General features: G+C 40.2%; 1 protein-coding gene across 8 annotated transcripts in view; it reads right to left on the reverse strand.

The window, feature by feature from the left end:
- The window catches only part of ENOX1 (ecto-NOX disulfide-thiol exchanger 1), a 356,767-nt gene that overhangs the window by 17,280 nt on the left and 314,473 nt on the right, over positions 1-25,014 (reverse strand). For all 8 annotated transcript variants that reach the window (XM_058045129.1, XM_058045130.1, XM_058045124.1 and 5 more), the window contains 2 exons: positions 10,909-11,016; positions 6,196-6,252 (listed from right to left, as the gene is read on the reverse strand). In XM_058045129.1, the coding sequence (XP_057901112.1) occupies positions 6,196-6,252; positions 10,909-11,016 (165 nt within the window). The remainder of the gene's footprint in view (positions 1-6,195; positions 6,253-10,908; positions 11,017-25,014) is intronic.

The raw sequence follows: 25,014 nt of genomic DNA on the forward strand, positions 1-25,014 counted from the left end.
AAGATCTGTCTTCCTGTGGAGCTGATATGAAATTTAAAGTAAAAAAAAACTTTTGTGATTTGCTGAGTGGGTGGCTGAATGGGTTTTATCATTGTGTCTCAGAGTTCTCTTTCTCCTCCCTCAGATGATCAGAATTCACTGCAATCAAAAGCCAAGTCACTCTGACACTCTTAATTAGGGACAAGAGAAGTGGTGTGATTTCTTGCTGCACATTATCAAAGGGGTTATTGCTAGAACCCAGATCCACTTCAGGCAGCACATTCTGTGTCAGAATATACCTTGGTCTGCTCCCTGTTTGCTCCCTGTAGGGTTCAATCATGGCTGGAATCTCAGAGACTCTGATTTAGCCAGCACAGACATCTGTACCATGCTAATGAAACTCTCGTTGTCTTCTGAAATGGCAAACCAGGGCTGGGGTGGCAAAGGGGGGAACTCGGGGAGATTTGATCTACCAGTGTAAAAGAACTTCTGAAGGCTGAGTGGGCTCTTTGATAACATCCTAAACAGGCTGTTAAACTCCTGCTACTTTTCAGGCCTCGTGGTATTGAATTCAGGAGGTGGTCATTCCTCATGCCTGTCGCAGTAAGTAGGAAAGCTGCTGAGCTGTGAACGGTCAGAGCTGCTTGAATTTATCATGCTCCATGTGCCTTAAATTGAAGGAAATGAGAAGAAATGAGTGATGGAAGGGCTACAAATAAATATCTGGAATGGAAATGGTGGGGAGTAGAAAGAGTCACAGCCATTCCTCACCCCCTGGTACTGGCCCCACCAGAGAGAAGAACCTGAATACAGACAGTAAATGTGTCCCTCTAGAGCCCCCCTGACAGCTCCAATCCAATCAGGTTAAGGCTCCTTGCACCTTCTCCTAACGACACAGCACACCCATGATGAGAAACCAAACCCCACTCCTCTCTTCTCAAGGAGCTGTCCTCATCCCTGCACTCTCCGTTATTCCTGCCTGCTCTCTTTACACACCTGCAGGAGGGAGAAGTTACAACAAAAGGGGTTGGAGGGTGTCCATAGCTTGTGCTCTTTTCTTCTCAGGTGTGGCAGAGAGACAAACCCCAAGTTTTGGCATTCTCTGCAGGGAATGTCAGCCTTGAGCCCATGGGTATGGAGAGGCCACCAGGACCCTTTATCCTCTAAAGCATCACCTCATTTTCTGCAGTGCCCAGTCACATCCATGTGCTCCAGAAATGCCTGCTGCGAGGCCAGAGGACCTCATTGTGGGGAGCCCAAGGAAGGTACTCAGTGACTAACATCAGTTTGCTGAGGCAAAGGTTCACAGCTTACAAACCTGGGAAGCTCAGACAGGAGAGAAACAGACAATTCCTGACATATGCAAGGCCTGCACTGGGGTTTTCTGGCCTGTAACTTGACTCAAATTGCTCTTATGTAAGCCATATTGAGCACATTTTTTATTGCAAGCCTGTGCTGCTCTGGGAAGAGCAAGCCTTTTGAAGAGTGGGATAACCGGGAAATGACTGTAGCACGCACAAGGAAGTGAAGCAGAAGAATCAGCAATCACTTGGGATCTTCATCACTAAAGATGATCAACTTCTGTCCCACACTCCCAACCTACTGGGATGATTTTGCACTCTTCTAGCTCCTACTCCTCTCCCTGTGTTCAAGGTCCTTTCCATCTCACCTGGCTCAATTTGACACTGCCACACTAAGTGGAGATGCCACACAAATGGCATGTGTGTACTAACATACACTTATATAAAACATTCACAGTAGGCACCTTTGGATGCCTAAATTAAAGTTCTGCATAGGGAAGTACAGGAAGTTAACTCTGATGAGTTTGATGGAATGACAGAGATTTCCAAAAGTTGAAGAGGGTTAGCTTTTTAAATCTTTGCCTGACTTGTGGCAAAAGTAAGCCTCACTTAAGAACCATCTTTTCTTTGATGAAGATCATCAGTGATTAACCTATTCTTTGAAAAGAGAAATCTAGGACATACTTAGGAATATGATCACTGTCAGTGTAGCATAAAGTGAACAATGCAGTGATATATCCCCCCTCCTCAGAACCAGGGATCATCTGGAAACTGCTTCAAAAGCAAATACAAAAGACAAAATTTAAAGGAAGAATCAACATTAAAAGTAAGATGTTTGGTTCTACTCAAGAAATGCTCTGACAACAGCTTCAAGCATTCAAATGGAAAAATGCATCCCTACTTAATATTATTGATTTTGTGTCTGGATAAAAACCCACAGAACATTGTGTCCAAGCTGTGGGACACGCTAACTGAAGGCAGACAGCTGAATGCGGTCAAAGTCGGTATTTTGTTCAAACAACAAAACTCAAAAAGATGGTCAAAAAACCCCTTGTGGTGAAGTCAGTTTCACTCTCTGAAATTTTATTACATCTTGGTGATAATGAGGTAACCCTTTAAAGTCTTTTGGCAAATTTCTGATTTTTTAACCTCATGGGAATTTCTTTAGTCACTTCAACAATGTCAGGACTTTGCCATGAAATTGCAATCAGAATTAAAAATCCTTCTGTGACCATTAACCATGTCTTGCTTTGGTCTGAATATGGCAAACTGATAATCTTGATTACAATTTTACAGCGCTTTTACAAAGGGTAGGAGTTATTCACAGCTGCCATCTAAGGAAGGCAGATAGCTGACAAAGGAGTGCAACAAACTCCTGGAAGATCACTGAGTAACTCTAAAGTGAGACTTGTATAAAAAAAAAAAAAAAAAAAAATCTTCCTTTCTCCATTTACAGTAGAGGGATACCAAGGATTTTAACCTTCTGACCTCCAAACCAAAGGGACTTATTCACTGTATTTGCGTGCAGTGCTATATCTTTACTGAATTCAGCAATGAGCAAAAGGAGATCTTTGATCAGAACACAAAATTAATTTATGTACTAAGGGCTTCACAGAAAGCCACTGAACTTACAGGAAGAGTAGGAGAATAAATTGTCTTTTTAGAGTTAATCGCAAAACATGTGATTAGCATTTTCAGTTTGCAAAATAATCTCTACTCAAGCACAGCTCCCAAGCAAGATTATTTTTTTCATGTTGGGAATATTCAGGTCCCAAGAGTCTGGAAACATGCTTGAAGAGGATTATATCTGAAATTATGATTGTCCATTGGTCATTATTTTCACTTCGGTTAAGACAGAGATGTGAATGAAATACCATTATATGCAGCAATGAAGAGGAAATGAAAACGGGGTCAGATTAGAAGCAAGGACTGATCTCTTCCAAAGCACGGCACTGATGCAAGTGAGCACTCAGTGACAGCACCTCTGGCAGTGCTGGCTGTTGAAGTCTCTGCTAACACCCAACCAGAATCCTGGGCTTTGTGTACTGCCTACGCCCGACATCTGGCCTTTCCTGACACAGAGCATAGCTGGGAAATGTCAACAGCCATAACAAATATTACTGCATGTACCTGGCAAATCACTCATGAAACACCCTTATGACTCTGTAGAGAACCTTGTAAGATGGTTTTGCTTTCTGGAAATAACAGATGTACTGGCAATACACTAAAATTTTGGTCTATCCTACCCCCGCAGACTTTGTGTGAACTGACATGCAGGGAATGTGACATTGCAATTTCTCCAGCCCCTTAGTCAACTTAGTTAATTTTCTTGTGAAAACAAGAGAAAAAAAATGAAGGTTAGTTTGTAGGTTGGGCACCTACAAATTACTTCAGGAGGGAAGTTTAATCTTTTTCCAAAGGTGTCCAGATCCTTGTCTCCCTTTCAGGATGGTCTCATAAGTATGTAGAAGACCAGGATACGTCTAAGTATATATATATTTTCATCTGTATCTGCTTTTGCTAAGAAAAATATTTCCATGTTTTATAATAATATAAATAACATAATTTTCTAATGCAAAAGATGATGCAGACTAGTGGAATCAGGAGAAATCCTGGGTGAAGAAAGTAATCTTTAAGGTTACAGTATAGGCTTTCTTGATGTGTGTACACTGTGCTTAAAGTTTCTTCTGTCCTTTCTAGGAGCCTGATTTTCTGCAAAGTAATCTAAATATGCCACAGTGTGAAGATAAGATTGTGTGTTCAGTGTACAGGCATACGTTGCCATTTCTCCTTACCAACACCTCCCACTATTACTCGGCATGTAGAGGTATTTAATTTGCTGAATTCAACCTGTCATCTGTAACAAATATGTCCTAATCCAATTATATGCATCACAGTTCACTAAGAACCACGTAGGAGCCACCAAGCCTCCTTCTCTTTGATCATCCCTGATTTGCACAGTGGCCAGGGGCAAAACCCATGGAGTCTGCTGAGAATATATATGGAGACAACCTGCAAGGCACAGCACCTGAGTGCTACATATTTGATATGAATGACAATTGTTTAAAAGGCACTTCAGCTTCCATTTTACAAAGTTCATTATTGTAGCAAATGTTTTAACATCAGTTCTTTCCCTCTATTTCTCTATTTTCATTTATACTGCTGTGCTTTTTCTGATTCCATGGTGGTATTATTGTTGAATACATGGCTGCAACTGTGACTCAATAATTGTAACTATCTGGTTTCCCTCTTTGCCATTAATCTAGGTATTGACTTCTTTTCTTAAGAGTCATATATTGCTATGAGATCAGCAGGGGAAAGGCTCATGGAAAAGAGGGGCATAAAATACAGTTTCTATCCTATGGAAAATTCAAGCCTTTGAGAGCTTGTACAATTACAAACTGGATCAAAATATTACATTTTGAAAAATTTACTATTGACCAAAGGTTCTGAAATATTTTGTTTTAGATATTTGGGCACTGTGGACCAAAACACTCTCTTACACAATTGAAATGTTTCCTTTTAATGCTATTTAAACCTCTATATTATATAAACATAAAATTTTCAAGCACATCTGTTTATGCAGTTACATATGAGCCAGAATGGTACAGCTTGAAGCTTTCAGGTAATTTCCCTTTAAAACATTTCAATACCACAAAACACTGTTACAACTACATTTTTGGTGAGGAAGAAAGTTCTTTTAGAGAGTTTATGAGACTTACATGTGGCTATTTCTTTAGGATTTCCTTTGGGAAACCTGCAATCAACTATTTATTGTACAACGACCATTTTTTAGCGAGCATATGTGAGTATTTCAAGATCATCATTGGATTAATGTATTTTTGGTTTGCAAACAGAATCTTTCAAAGGGGCAGTGGGATGCTGTGCAGACAGACTGCAGCTGCAGATTTGTTGGAGCTATCAGACAATATTGAATGTCTCCTGTCCAAACGCTGAGAGCTACGAGGCTCTATCGACTTCACTGCGGAAAGGGATCACAATGAATGAGATTTAGGAAAGGATTAAAAAAAGAGAACAACATTTCCTTATCAAAAAAGCAGTTCTCAAAACTTGAGCCTTCCATTCAGGTTTAAAATAAAACTGTTTTCCTGACTGAGCAATTACACAACACATGGACTGAAGTAGATGTTAAAATATATTAGTGTTTAAATTGTTGCTAGTTCACTTGGCCAGGAGGAAGCTATCATATATAATTGGTTTTAATATTCATATGTTTATGACAAAGACTCATGGTTTGAATGACAAACATAGCAGGAAACTTTCCCTTTTTTTTTCCTCTTCCCCCCTTATGGAAATTGCTGTTTTGATGGCAATCATAAAGGAAATAATAGAAGCAAGTTTTTTTTTTTTTTGGCAGCAGGTTTTTAAAACACACGACTTTAAGAGTCCTTTAATGTTTTTGGACTAAATAATGATTCAGTGAATTAATTTAGTCCTCTTGTGAAAATTAACTGTTTCAAAATTATACCCATATACAAACCACCTCACTCAGAACTGAAATACAGCCAGGCTTGCCCAGGTGCAAGGTGGCAGCCACAGAGACAAATGGTGGAACTTTGTAGCTTGACTAATCCTGGACAGGACACTAAGGAAAAGCATTTCTTTTGCAGTCGTTTCCATGGTATCTTTAACACCCACATTCAGCAAGTAGGACACTGGTTGTTAAAGTCTCATCCAAATAAATCCTACGAAGTAAATTGCATGGAACCCAATTTATCTACCTTGAATGAAGTTTGCTGGGATTTGAACCTGTGGCTTCAAGAAAAAAAAAAACAGACACTTCAAACTTGATGTGCAAATCATTCAGCCATTCTATCAGCTTTAAGACATACACAGTAAATTTGAGACCATACACATACATGTACCAAATCTACACAGAGACAGATGTACCTACATTTGCTTGAGATTCATCATGCCCATTGATTTCTGCTAATTCCTTGGCGCTTTTTAACTGCAAAGAGTGAAAAAAAAAAACAAAACAGAACAAAACAAGCACATTACTTCAGTATTTCACAGTTATCTTTGATTCATTTGAAGGAGTGTTTTATAAAGCTTCCAATGAGAAAAACAGATGGAGCATATAATTCTAATGAGTTTTTGCTCAAACCATTTTGAAACCAACATACTTAAGGCTTGATAGGTTGGCAAAAAAAGAAAAATAATAGGACTGGGTCATTATTTTTTAAATAATAAGATTAGAAAGTAGTTTCAAGGCATAAAAGGTACACAGATTTCTCTCTCAAGAATAATAAACAATTTAATTTCCCACTGTTGTTGCTATTAATTTAAACTTTACAATATCTGCAAGTTGCCACTAGCTAAATAGTGTTTTGCCAATGATTACTTTTGCATGATATATTTTGAGGAAAGATGCCGAAGTGCTACTATACATTGTCTTCCTGACAACGTACCTAAGTAACTGACATGGCTCCTGGGCATGATGGAAAAGGAGGGGAAGTGAAGAACAGCTCTTTTATTTAACCAGTGGCAGGAAGAACCGAGGGGACGCTGCAAATATATGACCTGAACAAAAACTTTTTTTTCCCCTCCTGAATTAGCTTTTAGGGGAAAATCCAGGATTACATTGGGAATTGTAAAGATCACTCTCAGGAGATTTAAGGCAAGTCCTAGCTCACATCTTGAGCCACAGTGAAATATGCTGTCGTTCATCCTGTGATTGAGCAAACAGAGCAAAGAGGAGACACCGCAGCTCTCCTGAGCCTATAAGCCATGGAGGTTTGTACGCTTAAATGAAACTTATAGAATCATTTGCTCTTTAGGTTAAGCTCTGAAAATACATGTTTTATTGTAATTTAATTCACAATAGATATCCTGTGGAGGAGGGGGATGGAGGGAAAGGAGAGGGATGGGGAACAATAAAAACTTTCCTCTGAATTCCTTCTTTTTAGCTGAAGAAACTGGGTTTGACGTAACTGTTGATTCTAAAGCTCTGGCTCTGATTGGCAACATTCTAAAATCCTAAATGTAAAATGGAACACTAATATGTATTGCTTAGTGTCTAAGTCAGAAGTGTTGGTGGACTACAATCCTAGGGGTTTGGTTACCTCCATTGTATTTTTGCTATGTGGCAAAAACAGCTGAACTGAGTGTGATTCAGCTCCCAGCTGTTCAGTTTCCAATCTGACACTTAGGGTAAGCAGGCCATGGTCTGCTTGTACCTTATTATGCAGGGCTGTGAACTGCACCAATTCAGGAACTGCAGCTCAAGCCCCTAAACCAGTCCTCATGGAGAGGGAAGAGGGCAACACTTCCTGATAAAGTAGTACAAAGGATATCTGGGGACTGCAAAAGCATCAGGTCTCCTGGTTCCATTCACTGAAGCTCATCTTTCAAAAGCCTCAAGAAGTCTGCAATTTATACTGACAGCGGGGTGGTGCATTTCCAATGAATGCTTTCCCTGTTCTGAAAAAATAACCATCCTGTGAAATCACTCCACTGTGAGGATAGCTGGTAGGAATGAGCTGAGATGGCTGCTTCCAGACAAGCACCAGAATTAAGAATTTATGGATCGCAGTGTGACCGGAAGAGCTATTTCCTCATTCGCCAATTCCTCATTTTAGAATTTCACACATTATAAGCAGTCGTGTTGGGTTCAGCTGAGTTACTCCTCTGAATATGAGGTCAGGAGAGCATGCTCGGTTTAGTAAAGCTGTTCTGCATGCTGATGAGAGTGTCCCAAGTGCTCAAGGAATGCAGCTCAGTCCTTATGCTTTGCCTTTCCCTGTCTAGGCTTATGAAATGCCATCACCCCTTGGTGACTGTGGCTCCCTGGCAAAGTGCTCTTCTGGTGACATGCCACATGCCCATCAGCCACACGTGGGTTTGATGGGAGACTGGGCTCAGTCTGCTGCCCACTTTGCTCATGCAGGCTTTTGCCCTGCCAAGGTTTCCCTCCATTATCACCCTGGCACTACTTCATCAGCTGATATAATGCAGAGAGGATGCCTGAGCCTCTCCATCTCTTTTATTGCACACTTTTATATGCTCTGAAAAGGATGCCAGAGCTTAGGCAAGAAGGTGCTTGCATCCCTGCCAAGACTAGGACCTCTGCAGTGGAGATAATGGTGGAAAACATAAGGGTAGAAAGTGTGCAGCTGCATTCCCATCGGTTAAAGGGGGTGAAATCCCTTTTTGCACAATATATTTTTTTCTAAATTATTATTTAAATTATATTCTTCTCTCACATGTTAAATAGAAAAATGCTGGAATAGGAAGCTTAGAAAAATATACAATATTGGAAAAACAGGACTTGCCTTGCCCCCTACAGTGACTCCAGGGTAAATCAGGGGCAAATGTGATGTTAGCAGTGGATGGTGTGCTGAGGCAACACACAGAACTAGTGCCAGCAACAACCAGGAGCCTGCCTGGAAGGGAAAGGGATGAGGAATCAGAAGTATCTGATAAATCTAATGCTGTGGTGAGGTAGACCTTACTCAAACCAGTGGGCGTGAATCCCTCAGACAACCAGAGCTGAAGGGCACGTGCCAGATGTGATTCAGAAGCCTTCTGACTACAGCAATGCAATATGGTGCACCAGCAAGTGGGACTTCTCCCAGCAGGACATCCCAGCCTGGATGTGGCTGGGACAATGGAGCAGCCATGCTTGGATGGAGCTGCACCGCCCCATGCACACATGCTCTGAGTGAGGCCGGGCAGGATCCCTGTGCCAACTTGGGATGAAAAGGCAATTTTTAGCAAACTTACCACAAAGCCAAGCCATAAAGTCAAGGCAAGAGTGCTATGCCATTTATTTTTGAAAGAAATGCTCTATTTACTTGGCTTGGCTGCATGATTTTTAATACCCATTGTGGATAAAACACACAGATAAGCTTGGTGCTTGTTAAGGAAAGCTGTGAGTCTTGGCAAGTGGGGGTCATTACTGCAAAGGCTTCTGCTGTTCTGGAAATTTTTGGAACTTGTTCAGGGTTCTTGGAGGAGCACACTGGCTGCCTAGCACTCTTCAGGAATTCTGGCTACTTACAGTCTTGGCCTCAGGCGCGTTTCAGAGCTAATTCTCAAGAGAAATGCAGATCTAGTCTGCCTCTCTTCCAGCTACTGTTTCGCCTGTCTGCCTAGCATGAGTGCACATTTGATTCGCAATTAGCAGCAATCTGCAGAGATTCAGCAGTCTGCCCTGGTGGTCCCTACTAGGCCTCACATTGCAAGATCTTCCTATATGTTTTTGCAGCATATAATTACTACAAAGATATAAAATAACTTAGTGCAATTTTTGTTTTTCTTTTTTTTTTTTTTGTTTTTAAAGCACTTTATAATGCTATACCTTGAAAGTCACGTGCAAATGGAAATGAGATCCAATTAACTCAAGAGACCTGGTGGAATCTGTGTTTATAAAGATTCTGTCATTACTAAATCCATTCTTCCTCATGGCATCTTCTGTATTACAGTCTTGCCTCAGCTTCCATTTAGGTTATCTCTGTGACCATAACTATAAAGATCATAAAAGCTTCCAGAATCTAAATTATTAGTTTGTAGAATATATTTGTCATCAGATATGTTCAAAAATAAATGTTAAATGTGGAACAATGTCCTAGCTTTCAAAATGAACATAAAAAAATCAGAAATAAACATAATTTACTTTTCCTAATGTGTACATCAAATGTCTACATCTGTCTGCAGACATATTCAGACATACATGAAAAATCTTGAACATTAGAATTGTCAGCATTTTGAATCTCTGCCACTTAAGCAATTAAGATTCCCCCAGACCTTAAACTGCAAATACTTATCCAAGCCATCAAATACTTTAGCTGAAAGTTTATATAGAAAGGGTTAAAATAAGGTCTGAAAGCAGAGACTGTGCCTCTGCAACACAGGTGGGGATTTTCAATTTCAGTGTGTCCAAGCCACATGTTTTCTACAGAAAACACATAATTGTGCACACTGTGCTTGCACAAAAAGCACTGTTTCTTCTCTAGATTTACAGGTTTAGGGCCAGACTTGCTTTTTGCTGTGTAGCTATCCATCTTACCATCCTTATAAAACAATACTGTCAAATACTTCTCTGTGTCATAGTACACCTTAGTACAAAAGAAGGTGGGATAATCAGATTTACAAAGATTCGATTCTCACTGGTTAAATAAGTGCATTGATAACTACTTTTTTAATGCCATTATGATAATGCCACTGTAAGTTTTTTATATACTCATACTTGTGTGAATTACACAGGAGATGCCAAAATGTTTTTTTCAATACTATTCAGAAAGGAAGAACTGTTTTGGCTCAGCTATATTTAACTTCCCCAGCATTTTTTTAAATTCAGAGCAAAACCACTTATCACTGATATCTATGTAGAATACATAAGAGGAAATACTACTAAAGACATGAAATCCAATACTGGATAGTATAAAGTAAGGGTTCATTTTCACTCTATTATCTGAAACTCTGTTAGCCTAATCAGAGCAGACAGACAGAACATTTAAGGTTAGGTCTTGCTCACAACATATTCTGTGGTCAGACTCCTACAGATTTTGGAGGTGAAGACATGAGAGTTTCAGAGCTAATGGTTTTGCCTTCCTTCCCCTTACCATGCCTAAGCCAGCACCTTTCTACTGCCAAAATCACTCACCTGTTCCTGCAGGACTTTGAGCATTGCTTGTGTATGCGTTTGCTCTTCCTTGGCTTGCTCCAGTTCAGACTTTTTGTTATTTAATTCCTCCTGTATGCTCAGCAATTGCTGTGCAAACAAAAGAAGTTTCTGGTTAGCCTCATCTGGATCCAAAGCAGTTTAAAATCCCCAGTTTGACAAATCCTCATTTCAAACAATGTTTTGCAGTCTGCTCCTACATTTATTACTGTTGCATAATCTGCTGTGTCTAAATGGACCAGAGGTAAATTGTTTTCATCTGCATCTCCTTCTGCGGCAGTGCACCACAAGTAATGCATCTGTTAATGTTAATGTGCATTAAGCTATTTGTTACATTAAAGCAGAAACTCCTGGTACAGTATGTCACCCACAGAGTGACTGTCACATTCGTCTGAACCAAAATCTTATTTCTAGAAGTATATGTGGTGGTTTTAATAAGGCTGGGGTAAACACTATGGTACATAAATAATTTAAAAGCACAGCCCTTTAATATAATTAGTCATTGGCCCACAGCCATTTTCATTCTATGCAAAGCAATATTCTGGAAAGCTTTCATACTGACTTGCCAAGAAGACAAAAGCTTTCCCCTTTTTTTTTTTTTTTTTTTTTTTTTTTTTTTTTTGTCTTGTGCTGCGATATTTTATTAGATCAGGAAGAGTGATGCCCTGCAATCAATATATCAGCCAGGAAGACTGCTGATCTACTGTCAAAACAAAAAGTTATGACCAAAATCTATTTTTATGAAGAGAATTCTGAGATGAAGGAGCATATTTGAAAGCCCAGGCATCCCCTGGTCTTGGCTAGCTTTAGATTCTGCATAGATTTATTGTGACTGTCAGGAGCAGGTCAGTAGATTTAATTCTGAAATACGTATATGTTTTTGCATTGATTTTTGAAGAATGTTAGATGATGAAGAGCAAGAGCAGACAAACAGGTTAAGAAAAGAGTTTATGTGTTTTCTCTCAGTGAATAAGAAAGGAAACTATGATTTTCTGGGGCAACATGTTGCTTGTTAGCACACTCCATTTAAAGAAGTAATTGAACTACTAATTGCTTAACTAACATGCATTACTGATTTAACCATGTACCTACATCTAAAGCTTAGTTTATGGCTGTGCTTAGGGCTGGTGGCTGACTCAAACTGATGATGCAGGTGTTCAGCCTCCTGGTAAGTTAGAGACAGCAAACCTAGAAAAAAAGTCTTGGCCTTGTTCCACCGCACTGGAAGTCCCAGGCATCAAAGGACATGGTGTCAGCATTGTTTTCAGAGTGACTTGGAAACAGATGACATTTCAGGGACTGGTGGAGTTATTGGTAGTGTGTTTCTGTTGTAAGTGAACATCAGTATGATGGATTAATTCAGCCACTGAAGTAAAAATACACGCGGGTATATGTCTGATTATATCTCACACACTCTACAGTCCAGCAGAGTTGGTTAGCTTTTTGATGGATCATGCCGCCTGGAATGCTCCCTGGGAGCCTTCAAGAGACATTCTGGTATGTGTTTTCACTCTACCACAGCACAAGACCATTTTGAATCTCAAGATTTTTCCATGAAATAAATAGGTCTCTTCCACTGAGGCTCATACCCTACCAGTTTTTGTATGGGAAACTCTGCTTTGGCATTTCTCAAACAGGGACATGTTCACCTTGCCTGCTGGGTACTACTTCCCTCATTTCCAGAAGACAAACTGGATTTGTGTGCACTGCCATAGGTCACACACTGATATCCATGCAGGTTCCCATGCAGAAGGGACCATCTAGTCACCCCATGTAAACTCAGGTTATAACATACCTTTAAGGTTCACCTGGGATAGCTCTAGCTGATGCCTGCAATTTAGAGAGAATGGACTCTAGTCCTCAGGAGAGAAGCAGAGAACACAAGACACCAGAAAGATGCCATAAGCCCTCTCAATGGTCACTAGCTGAAGCACTGTGATAAGCAGACTGTCACCTACCTAATAGCAGCAGGTGAGATTTCCTCTCCTTTGCAGCTGCAACCTGTTTGACCACACACACCTGAACATATAATGAGAAAGGAGTCTTTGCCCCCATTTCAGAATCTTCTCTGAGCAGTTATGTCTCACCAGTGTGGCCAGTTTCCATCTTGGTTGAGAGAATTTTACTCCAGCTTCTGGGAAAAGCCCTACAGGTAATCCTTTTGAACAACATAAAATCACATCTGGAAGATCCCAAGTGAGTTTTCATTTCATCTTGCTCCTGAATAATCTTTCACTAGTGAACAACTGTTACAAAGAGGAAACCAAGATGGACTCTTGGGTTGAACTTGTTTACACAACTGAACTTAAACCTCCTTTTCTATCCCACCTACCCCCTCCCCATGGTTCTTCCATGGCCACGTTTCACTTACTGTGGATCAGCTCACAAACTTCCACTGTTTTGTTTTCACATCTCCCACTGTGATCTCCCACTGTGATTTAGTCTAATTATATATCTCTTCTTTTGACCCTGGCTTTTCCTGTTTTGTGTTTAAGGCAATTTTTCCAAAGCTGTCTGAGCATGGGAGGAATTGGTGTGGAAGACACTGAGAGCATGAGAGAGAGAGAGAGAGAGGGAGGGAGATGTGATGTTCTGCATCTTTGTACTTGGCTCTGGACCAGCGAGGAACAGAAATTCCAGGAAAATATCCAACATTCTCAGTTTCCCTAGGGTAAAAGAGTGTGCACTCTAGTTGGAGTATGAACTACAAAGCGCTTGATATGAGATAAAACCTTCTAGCAGTCTTAGTGGTTAAACTGTCAACTACTGAAGGTTTACTGTGTGTGCATAGGCTCCAAAGACAGTAAATGTGTCCCATTTTCACAGGGGTGGAAAGCAGAGTAACTAAGATATCCTATTCCCATTCATACATAAGGTTTTTCATTCACAGGACTGGGACCTTCCCATTCAACCTCCAGAGATGTCAAAATTATTTAAAATTTGGAGCCATCCCTTGGGGGTTTAACTTTCTTTTTCTCTCCCTCATATTTATCTCTAAAAGCTGCAGAATCTGCTAATTTTGCATGGGTCAGGTTTGCATACTTCTTTTTCCTGCATGGTTGATGCTGCAACCAAGAAGTTGTAACAAGGAGTTATACCTGCCAAACAGCATATTTTTCTCCTTTAGTCTCATTTTGGAAAATAAAGAAATAAATGTGACTGAAAAAAATATCAGCCTAAGACAGATGAACAGCCAGAAAAATTTCACCACAAACACGTGATGTTTGGCAAAGTTAGAAGCAAATGGGGAAAGGATCTTACACTGGCAGAAATGAGACAAGTTTCATAACAGGGACTGCTGCCATGCCTGCTTGTATACAGACAGGTTTTTCATAAAGATTGTAATGAATGATGCCAACATGTAGGTATTAATTATTCAGAATTACTTTGTTTTTCATACATAAATCTACTTATTAAAAATTGATCCTATAGATATTTCTTTTGCCCTTCAAATTCCTTGCAACTATATACCACAATCAATCAAAATAAAAAAATATCCTTGGTTTCAATAATTATGCTGTCTGATACTGTTGCACCTACTTTGCCGTCTCACACAGCCTTTCTGCCAGAGTTTCCCTGTGTAGGAGACCCATCTACTACACTGATGGTCACCACAGCTGTACAAGTGTCTGTTCTTTCAATCTTGTCTCACATCTCTGGCCATTCCCTTTAAGCCCTGATGCTCCCAGCTTTGTGACACAGCATCCAGATAAAAGTTACCCAGTTTTATCAGGCAAAGAACTGATTTCATGGCTATACAGATAGGAAATACCTGGCTCATATTTCTGTTTTATTCCATGTCCCCACTGTGCAATTTTTTGGGTCTGTGCGTTATGGAAGTATATTTTCCCTGAACCAAAATGCAAGTGTCAGGAAGCAGAAAAGCACATCACAGAGTTCATCAGAGCTCTGATGATCCTGAAGAGAGACACCTGCAGAGCTCCACCAGCAGCAGCCTGGAAGCTCAGCTGGTCTACATGCAACCAAAAGCGTTTGTCTCCAGGGCTGTCAGCTTGACCCTAGGAGATGGAGCTGTGTACTAGGACCAGATCAGACTGGCAGACATCACTAATATCCTCTTACTGGTATTTCCAGAGAGGAGATGGGAAAGCCAGAAAGAATTATCATCCTGGTTGCCTGTCCTGAGATCAATCAATGCATGTTAGATCCCCTCAAAAAACACAAGACATTGCTTCCAGTGGCAATTCTGGAACTGGTCTGCATAAAATGGTAGATATCACTATTCTTTCTTTAGTGAGGACCAAATCCTCCCTGTACATAATAGGTAGGTAGCTAATTTCAATATGTGGGGCAAAAGAGGGTGTGTGTTTTATTTTGATTTTTTTTCCCCACATTCCCACTCCAATTCTGAATCTCTGCCAGAGACAGTTCAGTACCACCCATATTGCATAGATCTCAAAAGCACAGACAGAAAATTACCATCTTAAACCAATCTTCACAGCTTCTGAAACATTAAATATAGATGGCATTATTGAAGCCAGCTAAATTACTCAGGCTGTGTACAATGCAGTGCCAGTGTGGCCAAGAATGCTAACAACTGAGCAGCACACACTGCCTCGGAATATATGAGAAGTCCTAAAGGGAAAGTAATAGCTTCTTGCTGCTGTGTAGCACTGTGCAGCAATGAAATACTCCTTCTCTTTCCCCTCCTCCTTCTTGCACACAGTTCTTCATAGCTCCCCAAAAGGCAGTGTGGATTTGAATATAAAATATGGACATACCTAGAAGTGTGGTTGCATCCCAAGCCTAGTTGGACAGACAAGGATCCCATAAGGAAAGCATGATTTCCAGCATGAAACCAACAACTTTTCATGCAAAGAAAAAGGAGGCAGATCAGAAGTGACCGCAGCGCCTGAGACTGTACTTAGGATGCTGTAAGGCTGACAGAAAAATGAAAAAGGAAAACCACCATTTGACACAAGTTTAGCAGTTATACTGCTGAATGGTCCTGCCCCTGCTATTTTGTTTATGATCTTCTCTACAGCTGCTTGAAATGAAGTATGAAAAGGTTACAAAGATCTTAAAGAAAGGGCAGTAAGGAGGAGCAGACAAAAGAACACCTTTGGAGTGGGAGCACTGACATTGATCACAGGTTGTGCAGGCAGTTTCAGCAAACCCAGCCTGTTCGGCCACAGGAAAGAGGCAAACTCTCCCATTTATGGAGTAGATGCAGAATGTCCAGAGATGACCTCTGTTAAAGGTCTCTGAAATCAGTGTATCAGTCAAACAGGGATGCTCTTACACAGCTTAACTGAGCCAACTCAGTTGAATGGTCATCTTCAAAACCCAGTGAACTCAGGCAAACTGGATTCTCCTGCTCATATAATGTGTAGGAGAAACATCATCAGATTACTCTCCACTTATTATCTATAGAAAATATATCCCTATAAAAGAAAAATAGATTCATTAAGTGCCTAAAAAAAGGTGGAACTTATGTGTCTCAAATTGGCAGGCTGTATCCCAATCAATGCTACTTTTTTTCAGTCCAAAAGAAACCAAGGCATAGATGTAAAACAGTAACCCTGGGAAGCAGGGCTCACTTGTGCTCACTTGCCCCAAAACTACACAAGAATCAGAGATCTGAAAAGTATGAAACCACAGACATTCAAATGATGGCAGAGCTCACCTAAAAAATAAAGCACTCGCTTACGATAGCAATTTCTGATGTTCTATTATATTTTTCCTTTTTCCCCAAGTAAAACCTTGTTCCATCTTTTCTAAGTTCATCTTATATAAAGAAAAAGAAGTTAAGAGTTTGCCAAATGGAAAATGAGAAAAATTGCAAGGAAATGAATGTTTTGATATTCTTAGAAGGTGTTAACAAATACAGAGGGGAAGGATGGTAAATGTTTCCTTTCAGAATCTTCCTAAGGTAGGAGGAAAAGAAAAAAATGAATTAAAATGAAATCAACCATTTGCAAAATAAAAACACAAATCCCTCTTCCAGTACTCCCATGGCCTGTCTGGAAGAGTGTTTTCTCTTTTTGCAAGACAGACAAGATTTCATATCACAAATGGCCAGCGCATGGCAGGCTTGAATAATGAGAAAGTGACTTCCCAGCTGAGCAAATATGCATTAGTAACAAGACGCTGATGAGGCCTGACAAATCACCAAGGAAACAGGAGAATGTGAAAGACAAGTCAAAGAAGCTTTAGAAATGAGCCCTCAAGGAAGTTAGCCATGTTGCAGCAAGCCATTATTAAAATAAAGAGTATGGCTGTGGGTTCGGGCTTTTTAAGGTATTAAAAAGAACCACAGTGTAATAGTGCAATGTTTCCCATCCCTGCCAGCTCTCAGGGACTGGCTGTGTCCCTGGCTGTATGGATGGCATTATTTGGATGGATAATAGGGTTTCCAATGATGAAAGAGGGCTAGTAAAGAGGTGCACGTGGATTAACAGCCCAGCTCCTGCTTGATGGGCATTCACCTGCACAGTGAGTTTCCCTGGCTCTCTGGCCAGAGGCAAAGACCATGCTGAACATGTTTGCTCTGCAGGTTAACCACCTCAGAGGGGGCTGAGGAGCTGGACACACACCTGATGGGGAAATGCGTGTGGTGGCACTAAAGAACAAACCGATCCAGCTGCTTCCTTAGGGAGGTGATGCCATGCTTCCCTTACCCTGCTATTAAACAGACTCCAGAGGTCCTGATGCAGCTCTACAGTGCTCAGAGTAGTTGCAGGCAGGCATGTATTCTAAGAAATAATGCAAAAGACTGATGGACACAGACACACTGAAACTACCTAGAGGGAGGTCATGGAGGTAGAGGTGGTGGTTTTCTTGAGAAAGGGTTGAGGACAAATAGACAGCAAGAAACATTTTTTTTTTTTATTACACAGAGAGAAAATATTCCATGTGAGGGTAGCCAACCTCTTGGGCAAAGGGCTCAGAGAAGCTGTGGAGTCTCCATCCCTGGGGGTACTGAGACCATAGCTGCACAAGGTCCTGAACAAAACAAATGACTCCAGAGATGCCCCTGTTTTGAGGAAAGGTGAACCTGACTTTCAGATGTACCTTCTGACTTCAGTTTTTATAGGATTCTAGAGAAGAGCTGATAGATATCAGAGAAGTAGCTCTCAATTTCTTTTTTTTTTTTCTCTTTTGTGAAGCTTAGCAATTCAGCCACACCAGCTACAAGAGGCATGTTAAAGGCTGGGCAACAGAGGAAAGGAGGACATGGGTGATGCAATGAACAGTTTAAGAGACAGTCTACAGCTTTCCTCTGCCAAGTAATTTTCAAGTATACCTCTTACTCATCAAGAAAGACAAGTTGTCCTCAGTCAGCTATGGACTTTTGCAGCAAATGAAGAAAAGACCAACTCCTTAGGGACGTTACAGAACGAATCCTTCATTTTGGAATTTAAATATACCAATAAGAACTTGGCTCTATAGCATCAGGGATCCCCCTCTGGGATCTGGGTTTCACAGCAAATTACACAATGTCCTTTGTTTTGGTGGTGGCCTGTGAAGGGGAGAAGCCTGAAAAAAGCTCAGTGTACCTCATCATTAAAGCTCCCTTCTTTCTTTGCTAAATGAGGTGATTGGGATATCCCATAGCCCTGACTTTACTGACAGCAGGTGAGTAGATCCTGATCCTGATCAAAGAAAGAGGGCTGATCCCAAATGAGCGTCACGCTCCCGCTGCCCCTGTATCTGTCCTACAAGGCAGTAAGTTGGCACCTTGCACGATGCACAGTCAAAGAAAGATGTGATCATCTAGTCATACCAACAGCATCTTCTGCAGCCTTTCACTTGTACTGGCCATTGTGGGTAACTCCTCACCAGTTAATGGCACTTGAGCAGTGTGATCCCATCTCTTCTTCCATGGGACTGAAAATAAGCATGGTACAGCACGCCTTTTCTCAACAAACCAAACCAGATCTTTTAAATTTTGATTTCCTATTCAAGAAAAAATATTTTATTTATTTTGATGAGGAATAAAAATTTAATTAGAAGAACAATATTATGGAAGAGAATCAATTTACCCAGTGTAATTTCCACTGAAACACAATTCCTAGTAATGGAAACAGAGTTCTTAGCACTGATAGCATCAAACACAATTGGAAATTCTAATCAGCAAGCCAATGCTAGTATTTAGGATCTTTTAAAAAATTCATGTAAGATCACTGGACTGTAAAACTTAAAAGATTTGTCCTTTACCACCACTAGACTACACAAGCATGCTAATGAACATATTAGTTGATTTATTTCATATTGTAAATAAAATGTGTGCACCCAATTATTTCTCTATGAAGGGTTTTTTCTTGCTGCCAATCTCAGTCTAGCTTTACCAGCACTAGCAGGAAAAAAGATGCTACTCTTCTCCATCCTACAACCAGAACAGCTGTTAGGAATATGGTGCCTAAAGTATCTGTGGGACCTTATTTACACTCCCCTAATATTATTGAAGTGGTGGTTGCAGAAGTGGGAAATCAAACACTACTTTCAATAAAGAAAGGTTGTTAAACAGAGAAGAGAAGCCATTTGGCTTGTCTGAGATCTGGTAAATAAATAGCACTTAATTGCCAGCTGCTCCTTTTTTTTTTTTTTAATATAATCAAAAGGGTAAGTGTTTTCTGGAAGTTTAAACACGGATTGGACTGTACAGAGCCCTGAAAAGCCAAAGTGAACTCAGAAAACACTTATGAGAACATTTCTCTCTCTCCTGGGAGATCATATATTTCTTAACCAGTTTTCAAATATCAGCCACTGGGTGAGAGAAGGAACAAGCATGGAAGTGAACATCTGGATGTTGGGTCCAGGCCCTCACACTTAACTTGTATCCATGGTCCAGGCCCTCACACTTAACTTGTATCCATTCCCTATAAGGTTATCAGTACTGTCATTACTACTCCAGTGCCACTTTTATAGGAAAAAAAAAGAAAAAAGATCTAACTGGAATTCATACTGCAATTAAAACCATTTCCAACATATTCTGGTCTGTTTATTTACCAGGTAAAGTGCAAATAAAAGGGATATTTTTTTATCTCTTATATTTATTCTTCTTTAATGCTGCTATGGAAAAGAATCAGTTTATAGTTGTGCATAAGTACATTGCTTGGGTTGTATGCTGAATAGACGTTTGGTGAGCAAGAGGTAGATGGAATAAAAAAAGGCTACAAATCTCCTCTGCACTCAGGCTATATTAATAAATATAGCTATAACATGCTCCATCTATTCAACAATGATCTTAATTTCAGCACTAAACTGCTACTAGAACCTGTATATTTAAAGTTATATCATTGTTATAATGGCCACGGCACTTAGCACCAGATTCAGCAATTTTCAGCCACCAGCATCTGTGTCTGTGGCTTCTGACATTTCAGAAGGTTTGCATGTGACAGAAAGGAATGGCTGTGACAGTTAACAACACACGTGAAGGATCTGAGACCTGCAGACCTCAATGCCAGCTGAGCCTTATTGGAACTTAATAGGTGGTAGATTGGTTAAAAGATTGATGAGGAAAAAAAGCCTCATGATGCCCTGCCCTCCTGTCTGTTACAACCCCCTGCACAGAAATGTTCTTTTTGTACTGGCTCCTGCTGAAAGAGTATGGACCATGGCACTATTCAGTTCTACTACTTGTATGAGAACAAGCTATGAAGAAAAAGGTGAAGGAAAGACCTGAGAAGTGCCATCTTTTCTTGCAGAAAAAACTGCTAGCTCCATCTGAAAATGGATTGGCTCTGCTCTAATGGCTGGGGATGGTAGAAATCCAATTAATTTCAAAGGCAGCATAGTGAGGCCAACACTAGTTACCTTTGGATTTTCTACTCAGAAGAGTTACTATATTTTACAGGTACATGGCCTGGCTGAAAAACCTGATCGATGCCTCTTGGGACACCTCAATTAGATAAAAGGGTTGTAGTCTGTCTCCCAGTGATGGTATTGTGGAAAATGTGTGCTCCCCACAGTCTGCACCACCCTGACCATCCTCCTTTGAGGGAGCAACAAGTGTAAAGAGGGAGCTGCAAAGCACTCCAACAGCAATTCCTACCCTCCCAACCACAGAAGTGAGGCATATCACAGACAAAACCCTGCATGAACACTGAAAGCCTGAAAAGAAGGATAGGGCTGGAAATTAGGAAAAATTTCTCCACCAAAAGTGTTGTCAAGCTTTGGAACAGGCTGTCCAGGGAAGTGGTGGAGTCACCATCCCTAGAGGTATTTAAAAGATAAGTAGATGCTGGGCTTAGGGACATGGCTTAGTGGTGGACTGGGAAATACTGGGTTAATTGTTGGATTTGTTGATCTTAAAAGTCCTTTATCACCTAAATAATTCTGTGATTTTATGATTGCTAGTCATCTGGCATTTATCAGAGCTCTTTAAAGAGGTGTATCAGTCTCAGATGCATGTGCTATTTATTTTACATGTTAAATGATTAGTAAACTGCAGAAGAAACTCCTCACTAGGTAGGAAATGTCAGGAGCAATGTGGCCTTTGCAGAAAGACCTTGAGCTGCATATTGAGCAGCAAGGAGAGGAAGGTACTGATCAGGTGATGATTGACTGTGCACTCTCTGCCTGCGGCACCAAATGGGGAAGGGTCTCTAAGGTATACAAAGCAAAACACACAGGCAGTGGTTCTGGCAGCTCCTGACTTCTGAGTGTTCAGGTTCACAATCTGCATTGCAATTCACATTAAACTGGTATTGTCCAGGGAGAAAAAGAAGAGAAGACAAAAGTGGACTCTCATCACACTGCATCAGAGAGACACCCATGTGGGTCATCAGCAGGGCCAGAATGTGTTCAGTCTCCTGCTGAGACGTGCTGAGCTGAGTTGGTGGCACTCCCAGCACCGTGACAGCCTTTCTGTCAGCCCTACACCCACCACACACGACTGTTCCCTTTGTTCTGGCTTTCCAGCTTGAGCACTAATTTTAAGAGAGGCACTGCGGCGCATCCCCTGCTGCTGCAATAACCCCGTGGCTGCCCTTTAATGCACCCCTGCCAGCAAAGGGGAGCCTGTGCTGTCACTCTGTGTTAGCAGTATGATCCCAAGCCCAGCCAGTGATTCAGGCCCCTCAGGGGATGGGGGCAATGAGGTGCCTCTTAATCGGCACATCTCAGCATGTGCAACAGCACAACTGTAGGCACTAGTATACATTTCCTGGACATAACATTTATGGAGCACAGTTTAAATGGGGATTTGTGGATGACACCCTTGCCTGCAGGAGCTAAATTCAGCCCATCGTGCTCGGGGAGTTATGAGAGGAAAGAACATTATCCTACATTTACATGATGCAGTGAAGCACCATGCAAAATTACCAGCCCATTGGCAAATGTACCAGTTCAGGAATCAGCACAGCTGCACAAGCATGGCCCCACACCTTGGCCAGTTAAGCCAGACAAAAAAAGGTAGAGCTAACTTGTTAAATTAGAGTCATGCTAAAGGGCATGTGCTCTGTAGACTCAGGATTAACCTCAGGCTTAAAACATTGCACTGATGTGGAAGTGGTTCATGAACAATCCTCGATGACCAGTAAAAATCTAAAATTTACTCGAACACATGCTAATGAGTGTCATCTCCTTTGTGGAAAACTGACATTTTTTTCAAAGGCTTGCTAAGACTATCAGTTTCAGAGAGATTGTATAAAGGATCTGGGAACGACATCATTAATTCAATAGCGACTTACTGTCAAATTCTGAGCCTTGGTTTCAAAGCAAGGTGGCAAATAAAGGTGGCAAGTGCATTTCTTCAAGAATTATATTTGATGGACAGTGTACAAGGAAAGTATATTTTTCATGCTTTGTTCTTGGAATGGCTGAAAGATTATGTTGAGTATATTTTTCAAAAGAATTCTGCTTGCCATTCCACATGCAATATGCTAAAATTAAATGGTTAAAATTTGGAGAAATTATATACTCACTGAAAATTGAAGCTTATGATTTCAACCATTAAGCAACATTTCTAGGTGATATTTTCTGCATTACCTATAGTCATATATCTGATGAAACATTTCAGACAGAGAGGCAAGATTAAAAAATTCTTACAGCTGTGCTGTGAAGTGCTGCAAAAATAGTTACAACTAAAACATCCTTTCTTGTGATCACAGACTTTTTTTAGAGCATACCAAACACTGCTGGAAAAAGAGCCATTCAAAAAGTGATTGTCTTGGTATGTGTGTTCTCATATAGAAATAAATTGAAGGCAATACCACCTATGCAGCAGTGACAAGTTAATTCAATTTCCATCTCAAAATCAGGTAAAGTGTATCTCATTTGTTACCATGGATACAAGACATTATTTCCATTTGTTTGAGATCTCACAGTGGGTATGAAATTAAACTGTGACACAGTTTTATGAAGGAAGTTGACTAAAACCTCATAAGTTCAATGTCATTAGGCCAGAGGTTTTTCTTTTTTTAGACACAGCAAATAAGGAGGTTGCTACTACTGCCCACAAGGTACACTTCATAAGCAAACATCTGTGTGATTTTCCTGATGCTACTTTAGATCACAGGGAGTGATGGAAGAGAAAAATAAACATTCATATCATCAGTCCTGCAAACACAGGGAAGAATCCTGAAAAACATCCAGATGGTAGAAGTACATTAAAAATACATCGATGGTGTGTTATTTGCAATTGTTTGGCACCAAATATGTTTACAAAAAATGTCTTGATTCTGAAAATGCATCTAATTTTTCTCAGATAAATCTGCTTTTCAGGCTGCAGCTCAAATCACTTGTTCTCTAGTTTTCAGAGTTAGAAGAAGTGTATGAAAGAGTAGGGGAGAATGAGGAGAAAAGAAGAAAGAGAAATATGTTTTTCAATGCTGACATATATGAAGGGTTCAGGAATTCAGTGGCATTCAGTTTACCTTGTCTGAAATTAATTTTAATATATACAAAAGGATAAAAGGGAATACAGGTCTTCTTGTTAAATTATTTATACTCAAGTCCTGGATATATATTTAATATTTCATAGTGAGACTGATTTCCATAGATGCTGAGCACCTGCTACACTGGCAGATTTCAGCTAAGGTTGTCATCTCTCAACACTGACAAAACCAAGCTGAGATAAAACTGAGTCTACCAAAATCAAAGGATTTTTTCCACATAGTCATGAATATGTAGAAATAAACCTTTGAAAATCACAAAGGTTATGGGATGTCATGACTGTGGCTAATTACTGAAATCCAAAACCATCATCCAGCTGCTTAACTGACTGATAATTTCTCACCAAATATTCTGAACTTCACCTCCCGTGCTTCTGTGTTGCTGCTCTCCTCAGCATATTGTCAGACTGGATTATCTGCAGTGTCTTCTCCAGCTCCTTGGGCCATCTCTAATTATATCCCAGTGGGAGCAAGTAGGCCTGACCCTGAGATGGCAAACTAGAAAAATTGAGAACCTCACAGCAAAACTGTCACGAACACAGGAACTCTCAGAGGAGCAGGGACTGCAGTGTCCATGGCCAGCTGAACAGAGAGATAAGTCAGTAACTCTGTGTTATTGATTTGCATTATTAGCATTTGCTTGAAGTTCAATAACAATCTATTTATATTCTACAGACTTGATTATACTTCATCCAGATCCCAGACAGAAAATTATAATAATGCCTAATGGGTGCTAGGGCTCCAGACTTTTTATTTAGTAGTATTTTATGCCTCTTTTTCACTAATTTTAATGGAGAATTAGCACCAGGATTAAATACAGCACAATCTTTACATATGGTGTTAAATTTAATAAAATCAGTGATATAAGGATAAGATCATGAACAGTCCTCAAGTTTATTTAAAGTATACAGAAATCTTAAGTATTTCTGAGTAATGACTTAATTCTGAAGTCTGGGCAAGATTTCATTCCTGAATTATCAATTACTTATTTTCAACTTTTAAAATATTTTGGTCGGAATTATTCCACCATACAATAAATCACCCTGATTTTGTAAAATTTGCAGGCTTAAAGGGGCTTGTGTTGAAATCAATATGTGTGTAGGGTTGTGTGACAGTGTTTACAGGGGTTCTTGGATGAGGGAAGAGACAAGAATGTTGACTTTATGTTCAGAAGGCTTGATTTATTATTTTATGATATATATATATTACGTTATAACTATACTAAAAA

This window comes from Melospiza georgiana, chromosome 2 (genome assembly GCF_028018845.1).
Source record: "Melospiza georgiana isolate bMelGeo1 chromosome 2, bMelGeo1.pri, whole genome shotgun sequence".
NCBI lineage: Eukaryota > Metazoa > Chordata > Aves > Passeriformes > Passerellidae > Melospiza > Melospiza georgiana.